Raw genomic sequence first — 8,895 nt, 5'->3', positions numbered from 1 at the left:
CAACTGAGTTTGATTTTGTAAAATGTATGCAGAGTAAAAGAAAACTGAAAGAAAATAGTTACTTAAATGTGCAACTGCACAAATATACCCCCCCTCCCACTATTAAGATAACAAAAAACTTCTGCTATTACCATAATTATTATATATTAGAAAGCTATACACAAGCATGTTAATTTCACAGATTTTTAAAAGATTCTTAATATTTTATATAATTAGAAATACACATTTCAAAAACAAAACTTCTACAAAGAGAAAACAGTTATCTTGGTTAGCAAAGCATGGAGTTCTTCATGGCTTAGGGTAGTGCTTTCTATACAAAAAGTCCCTTTTGCTTTTTTCAGGACTGTTTAAAATATTAGCGAAGCTATCAAGAAAAAAAAAACACATTTTGGCTTAAGTAAACTACAAAAAGCCACAAATGCTTTGCAAACTCTGTCTTACTTTTTATATGAAAATAAGCAAAATGTAATGTACATATTTTTATATTTTTATTTAATAAGTGATGCAGACCCAGAATTTTTAAAAATTAAATATGTTTAGCCCTCAAACTCCACATTTTTATAAGTATGGTCCTCTTTTAAATGTCTTTGATCCTTTTAACTGAGTGCCATACTCCAATGATATGCCTGAATGTTTGTGAGCATCATTGCTATGTTAGGTGACCTCATCTGTTTCTAACATTTACCAGTGGCCACCCATTGCTGGGTCTGTCAAAACATCTATACATTTTCTATATGTTGCATAACAGCTGCTTTCTCTCTCAGTAAAGATCTGCCACTTCTGGCAAATGTTTCCTTTTGTCTATTTACATGTAAATAACGTTGAACCTGCAACATGACACTATCTATTGTAACATACATTTTGCAAAGGAGCACAACAGTGAAAAGAAGTTAGCCTTAAAATCTATTTTGTACAAGTGTTCTGTTGTACAACTCAAGTGCTAAGCCTATCTCAGCATTTCTGTTTACCTTTATACTGTATCACTGAGGCAATTTAAAAGTACTTTTACAAAACAGAGTACCTGACTTTTTTGTCCACACACGGCACATATAATGCATATCGACCCCCCATTCCCCATTAAGGTATAGCACACACACACTGCAAGGAAAAAAAAAAAAAAAACTAGTAGGTAATAATTTGATCATGTTGCCCATCCTTCAGAGAGCCGCATGCGCTTGACTGAGGGACTTTCCCTTTCGTCCGGCGAAGGTCTGGTGAGTCCAATGGGGGAGTGGAATTCATTCCGATGATCCTCTCTGTCGCTCCCATCATACGAGCTGCTACAGCTGCTCAAGCTGTCAACAGGAGATCTCCCCGCCTCGTGGCGCGTATGCTGTGGGTATCTCGAGGGGGTGGTGGTACGGTCTCTAGGAGGAGAAACAGGTTCTGACTTGATGTTGAGGCTTTGAGTAGAAGGCAGGGAGAGATTTGTACTCTGAGATAAGTGAGTGCTAGTGCAAGCTCTGTAGGAGGAAAGGAAACCCAGTTACAGATTGAGGAGGCCTGGAGCCCCCAGGAACGCACAATCACTCTCATCCACATAAAACATCAGTTTAAAGACTCATACCGATTCTTGTGTTATGTCAAGAGTTGTAAAGAGTACCTAGGGAAATATTTAGAATGAGTGGAAAGTTGAAGCATCACTTATTCAATAATGCAAGGTGATGCTATTTTTTAAAAACCTTTTTGCAATTTTAACATTTAACTCTTTCAGGTCTTAGGTACCATTTCTCTTTAGGCTCTGATAGTCTACTTAAGAGCTTTCAAAGAGTTCTGGGTGGCAGTGCCCAGAATTGTAGTCCAAGAGATGGTGGTAAGAGATTTTTCTATGTCCTTGAAATTTTGTTTTATATTTTGTAGGATGAGAAAGTATAGAATCTAGTTCTTGAATCAGACCTCCCTAATCAGTAAGACTGTTTTGACATTTTTTTTATATGTATGCACCTAAAATTTTATGATGGAGGCTTTATACATTTACTAAATAAGCATATGAATAATAGTTATATCCTTTTAATGGAAAGTGAAGAGATTTTAAGTTTCAGATGAATAAGGTCCACAAAGCTCTCCATACAGAAAAAAAAAACCAAAAATTAAAAAAAAAAAAACAAAAAACAAAAAAACTCTTTCTTTTTATAGGGCTAGGTAGCTGAGAGAGAAAAGAAAGCTAGGAGCTGAAAGGTGAATATGTTTATTGAGATTTTAGAGGTTGTTATAAATGCATGTAGGTTTTTTTCCCCTTGACAATACTTGTAAATTAATGGAAATTCTTTATTTCTACTTAAGTATGCAGGATAAAAACAGAATTTATTTTCCCTAACTATATTGCTTTTCTTAATGTTAGTCAAGCATTGTCAAGTATGTGAGACTATAAGAATAAAGAAAATGCTAAACTTATGTCTCCCTTATTATTCTAAAAGCATATATGGTCAGTTATGTGAAACTGTATGGGAGAAACATATTACAAAGAAAGATCTGGTGGTGACTCAGTTGTGCTTAGAACATTTGTTCCTCCTTGCATTCCTCAAGAGCTTGCACTTCCTTCAATATATGGGAGAAATGGTGAAAATACAGGTCTTAGAAGATGAGAATTCAACCAACTTTTCAAAGGAGATTGATAGACAAACTATCATTGGCCAGGATCACCCAAATGGAAGGTTGCATGCAGAAGTTGTGAGCATTCTAAGGATACCATGGCAGAGATTGACAAATGTGTGCACCAGCACAACATGCCTTGCTAGAAAATTTCAAAAGTACCTTCCCCCCACTTTATATCAAGGAAGAGCAAAAATAATGACTTGTACATGAAGACCCACCCATCCATCTCAAACAAAGGGATCCAAAATCTGCCAGCATAAGCTTGTATTTCATTTTCTAATTTAAAAAGAGACCTCAAGTACTATTTTAAACTTTGCTGTGAACATGTGAGTATGTGCATGTAAATTTGGTAGAAAGTATATGATAGAGGGAGTCAGCTTTGTGGAAGATACAATAAGTGCTAAAAATGTATAGGGATATGAAATTAGACAGAAATGAGAGTTTATGAGTGATGTTTTGTACAAAAGCACCACCTACTGGCAAAAAATTACTTTCCCTCTTTTATTAATGCATCATGTAATGTAGGAAATAATCTGAAAGGAGAATGATTTGTTCTTTAATAAACATTTTCTTTCTTTAACCTCTATAATTCTATAGAAGCAAATAAGTCTTGACATTATCTATCTAGACACTAAAATGACTTCACACGATGTTTCAGGAATGTTCATATTGAACAATTTAAAAACTGTTTATTATCTTAAATTCTTACTGTATTCTCAGATGTGAATTATAGATTATACAATAAATCAGGGAGAAATTAAAATACAACAACAACAAAAAAAATGCTATACCCTACATTTTGAAGGTAGGATATTTGCTCTTGGCTTAAGCTTTATGTGGTGATTATTTTATGTAGCACATTGCACAGATGCTAGCACACAGTAAACACTTAATAAATGCTTATTGCCTTGTATTAAAAGAAAAACCATCTGTTGAATTTTGGGAAATAATATTTACTAGACTATATGACTAAAAATTAATCAAGCATTTCTGGGATGAATCAAAAATATATAAGGAAACTAAAAATTAAGTGGCATATCAATATATGCCATTTCCAACTCTGTAATTTAAATTGTCTTCACTGGCAAAAGGAAATAAACAATTAGAAGATTATTCTGTATCTATGAAAACTGTTGCTAATCTGGACAAATCAGACTCTCAAACCAACCTTCATAACCTCAAAAAACCCCAATGATTTTTTCACTCAGTCATAAAAGAATCTTTTTTTTTGGAGGGGAGGAGCTTATATTATCTGTATAATTTCTTCAACCTGTAACTAAGTAATTAGATTCTTTTGATATAAGTAAAAGTTCTTTTTCCCCTGAGGAAGAGTGGAACACTAATTATCCTTCCCTAAAAAGAAATATTGATTTTGTCTCTCACTAGTCATGTGACTGTGCAGTCACATAGACTTTCTATGTTCTTCCCACTACAATGGGGTGAGAATATTCTTGCTATCTTCCCCACAGGACTATTGTAAAGGATGAACTTTGTGAATTATTAGTGTTTTTAGTGTACAATACAAATACTTCAATATGACTTTTGGTGATATTTTATTATACCCTGAAAACACATTTCAAATACTTTGGTAGAGAAACTTCTTTAAAAGCTTGAGGGAATAAATCCACAAACATGAAACTTTTAGTTTAGCCAGCAGAAGATTATATTAGATACTTTGTTATGAAACATAACATATCTCAGCTTGATTGTTATAACACAAGAATTAAATGGTCAGTTTTCTTAATTTTAAAGAATTCTGGAAAATGAACAGTCAATTAAAAAATTTTAGCACTAGTCATGCCAAATTCAGAAATTGTGGTTTGGTGTTTGTTTAGAACATGATTTTGGCTATAGATAGTTATGAGGAATATATGTTATGATTGAATGGAACATGTGGGAGAATGATCTGCAAGCTGCTCACATTAAAGTCCACACTGAAAGTTATCATTTACTACTGATGCCAGATTTAGAACTGGGAAAACACCTACCTTTCCCCGTATTCGATCAGAGATCAAATATGACTGGATAGTTTTATTCAAATTCTTACTGCCTCCGCCTGTAAAATATATTAGAGTATCTGACCTATTTTTACCTAACCTTTTCAAAGTTGCCTGTACCCACAAATAGTTTTCTACATTATGCATTGCATACCCATATCACAAGAATAGATATCTGAATATCTCGCCTTTTTAGATAATGAGAAAAACACCTAAAACATAGAGGGGCATTTCCTATGGAAAACCCATAGGCATTGCTGAGATTTAAAGAAGAGAAGAAACTTTTATGGAAAATGACCACTTTTAAAAAAGCTCACTCTTAGTCACACAATTCACTCCTACTGATCTCACAGGGCCAGGTTCTTCTGCCATAGCTCTAACGCCCTACATAAAACTCCCACTAACATCAGAAACTTGTGTAGGAGATTACCACCCAAAGTGAATCATTCTTTATGTTGGATGGTTAAAATGGGATGCTAAGTATTTTTTAAAAGCATAATTACAAAGGCCTAAAAACATTTCCACTTAAAAGGATACTTATGTTGTTCTCTTTATTTTTGGTAGAGTATTGATGGATTTCAGTTACACTTTGATAATTATACTGGACTACTGATGTCCATTTTGGATTAGCTGACATTCCAAAATATAGTACTTCCTCCACATTAAACAACTTCCCTTTGAAACATCAGACTTGTCATCCTGGAATTGACCCAACAGCCTAATAAGATCTAATAAACCTGATCTGCAAAAACCTTTGTGAATCTTTCAATTGATTCTTGTGAAATGAAGCTGAGTGGCTGAAATGATTCATTTTATAGAGATTTTTTATAGCAAGGAGGAGTTTTTGCCATTTAAAATAATTTTTGATAAAAATTATATTACATTAGATTAGTATAACTGAAGTAACTACCTTTTTGAAGCTACTTTGCTTTCTAGGAAAATGTATTTTTAAAAACATACCTTATTATTAAAAAAAAGATAGAAAAAATGGTGACAACTCTGTGTATGTGTGTGTGTGTATTAGTCAGTCAATTAGCAGTAAGTATTGACCATGTGCCTGGCACTGTGTTAAGAGGGGCTAAGTATGTGTATGGGAACTCAGGTCTGTGAGTATGTACACAGCCATATAAGATGAAGAAGGGGTTATATTTACCATATTATCCATGGACTTATTTATCTACTATTTAAAAGTCATCAAAAACTTGTATGATAAATTCTTGGGCAAGACATGTATGAGGAGAAAAAGCATAGAAAGGAAACTGGTGAAAAATCAAATCATAGTTTTTTTTCTTTGATTTCATGTTCAATACTCAACTCCCCTTCAGCCTGGATCTGTATTCCTTATTTATTTCAGTCCACTGAAACCTTTGCTCACTTATTGAAGTCCCTTAATTGGCTAGCATAGAATCTGATAAAAATGTGTATCCGTTTCTAAAAGTTACAAAGAATGTTGAAAACATAAGTGAATATTAATTTAAACATTAAAATAGCCTGAAATGTCAATATATCTTCATTTATGTTCCTAATAAAGTCTTGCTTGAAACTAATAATGAGGCTTTTGATTTATTACTGGGAATTTCTAAGAGAATGTTTTGATAGAGAATTTTAAAAATGCCTAACCTGACATTATTGTCTAGAATGGATTATTGTTGTGCCATTCACTGTTATGCAATACCACATTTAGGAAAAGAAAAACATTTATTTAGGTCTGGTTTCTACTTTATAATTTATTGTTCTTTGGGAAACTGGAAATGCAAATAACTAACACTTATTTGGGAAATTAATATTCTTAGATTAAGTGAGAAAGTCACCAAGAATATAGAAACATACTAACATCTATCTATCTATATCTATGTTTAAAGATTATTAGAAGTAACTAGAACAGTTGGAATTAAGTCATACTATCAGAATTTTAAGATATGTACACAGTGACTATAAAATCATATTGGATCTTTAATGATAATGATAAAAAATTAGAAAATACATTAAAAAATATGCTGTGAGGTGATATATTCTCCCAGTTCTGATTTCTGGTTCTAAATCAATCAGTGGAAAGTGAAAAAGGAATTGATGGCCTATTAGGATAGTTAGCAGTGCCAATCAACTGTTGGGTTCTTTTATTTGAATTTAACTTATTTAGTCTGGAAATTTATCTGGAAAGACACACACAGATATACACACAGATACACACACACACACACACACACACACACACACACACACACACACATTGATTCAGCCAGCTTGACTGAATTCAGAAGAAATCTGATGGTGTACTGAAATAGCATAAAAGAATTCCTTAGCTTTAAAGGGAAAAACAGTCTGGGAATATTGAGGGAAGTCCTTCATAGCTTAGGGTTGTACTCTTTATTGTACACAAAATTTAAGGATATTAGTTTCTGATGTTACCCGTAATAGTACTTCACAGGTACTGATACATATATGTAAAAATTACTTAATTGATAATTTCTTTCTTCAAAATTCTTCTTTACTAAAACTCTACCCTAAATCTCCAGGTGTCATGGAACTTATTTTGGGTTCTAAAAACTTATTCAACTGAAATGTAAACTATGACCAACCTGCTAAAATACAAAGGTTTCTAAAGGTTTGAGATGAACTAGGAGTCTTGTACAACTCCATTCAGAGAGGCTTGTCTCCAGGAAGATGGCCTCTATGGGATGATTTTTTTTTCTAACTACAATGATTCACAAAAATCATGGTAAAAATCACAAAGGAGTTGTGATTTATATTGCTGGAAGAAATAGTCATATGAATGAAATCATGTAGCCTTTGAGTTATGGAAGTTCTTTCCTTGCTTTGCCATTTAACTTTTTAAAGATTTGAATTTGGAAATGACAATTCAGTAAATGAAAAGTGAACAAGGATGGCTTGAGATCTGATTTGTATTCTTTTTGGTTAATGTTTGGTTACTTTTAAACAGGAAATCAGTGGAAATAACTAGAACTAAATGTTGACAAGGTATTTGATATATATATATATTTCCAATTTCTTTGGAATTTTGCTCCATTTTAGTAGTAAGAGATTTAGGTAACCTTTTATCTTATAAATGAAATAACTTTATAAAAAGCTCATTATAATAATATAAAAATTTAAGGATCTACAATATCAAAAGCAAACCACTATATTCCTTTTGCTTAAATAGGACTTTTTGTATATTAAAACTGCAAATATAGAGATATTGGAAATGCTTAAAATAATTTTCTAGAATAAAGCATTTCCTGGTGGTTCTTTGTTCAGTTAGAAATAGCAGCCCTTTTTGGATATTAATCTCTCCATTTATGATATAACAATACAGGTACTCTTGTACTAAAGAAATATCCTCAAACCACCACAAGAGGGCAGAGATATACATTTTCTGGTTTCAGAAAACAAAAATTAATATTCTATTCAGATTTAGGTAATTAGGTTATATTTTTACAAGGCAGTTACAAATATGTGAAGCCTGCATGTCAGCTGAACAGATGGAAATATGACAATTCTATGATCAGATTTTTACCATGCTAAAATTTTATTTTCATTTATTTTTAATAAGTTTGTCTCAATTATATTAGAAACTTTTTAGAACTACTAACCACTCTATTTCAAATGAACTTTATATTTTCCTTGGAGAAAACCATAAAAAGATGTTTTCTGTTTTATTTTATACCGCCCTGAAAGACATACCAATGCATTTTGCTAATATAAATGAAAGACTACCTTTCTTATTGAGGAATATATGATAGCAAATAAACTATATACTTTAAAAAGGTGTTGATTAACATGTTTTCAATTTCAATGAAGGCAATAAAATAATGGCAAACTTTAGGTTACTGGACCCTAATACTCAAATAAATTTTATGAAGTGGCTTTACCTCTTATAAGACTATAATGCAAAAGTAATATTGCTTACCCCAATTGACTGAGGGCAGATGGTGGCATGTTATGTAGGTGTTGCTGTTGCCAGCCAGTTACTGAACCAAGATGAAGAGCACTGGCTGTATTAAACCCAGAGAGAGATGATAAATCTGCACTACTCAGTGAGTACTCTAGATTAGGGAGGAAAAAGATAATCACAGACAAATAATTAATTTAAAAATGATTAAGTAGTAACCAGAATAAATATTTACATCTCCTAATATTTTTATAACTGCAATTATTTCATTTCAGAAAGACAAGGGAGTCATTTTTAAATTAAAAAAAAAGGAAAATGCTAAATGTGGGGGAAGAATAACATTCCAGATAAAACCATCTAAATATTAAAAGTATATATTTCTAGAATCCATCATCTTTACAATGCTGGACT

The 8,895-nt window shown here is 32.4% G+C and overlaps 1 protein-coding gene across 1 annotated transcript in view; it reads right to left on the bottom strand.

The window, feature by feature from the left end:
* Positions 1 to 466: 466 nt before the first annotated feature.
* The window catches only part of MEF2C (myocyte enhancer factor 2C), a 120,908-nt gene continuing 112,479 nt past the window's right edge, over positions 467 to 8,895 (bottom strand). The window contains 2 exon segments of the mRNA XM_074282121.1: positions 467 to 1,463; positions 8,503 to 8,638. Of these exon segments, the coding sequence (XP_074138222.1) occupies positions 1,142 to 1,463; positions 8,503 to 8,638 (458 nt within the window). The 3' untranslated portion in view covers positions 467 to 1,141.

The sequence above is a fragment of the Sminthopsis crassicaudata genome, chromosome 1 (assembly GCF_048593235.1).
Source record: "Sminthopsis crassicaudata isolate SCR6 chromosome 1, ASM4859323v1, whole genome shotgun sequence".
Taxonomy (NCBI): Eukaryota; Metazoa; Chordata; class Mammalia; order Dasyuromorphia; family Dasyuridae; genus Sminthopsis; species Sminthopsis crassicaudata.
The sequence above is the reverse complement of the archived record's forward strand: the minus strand, read 5'-3'. Positions and strand labels throughout refer to the sequence as shown.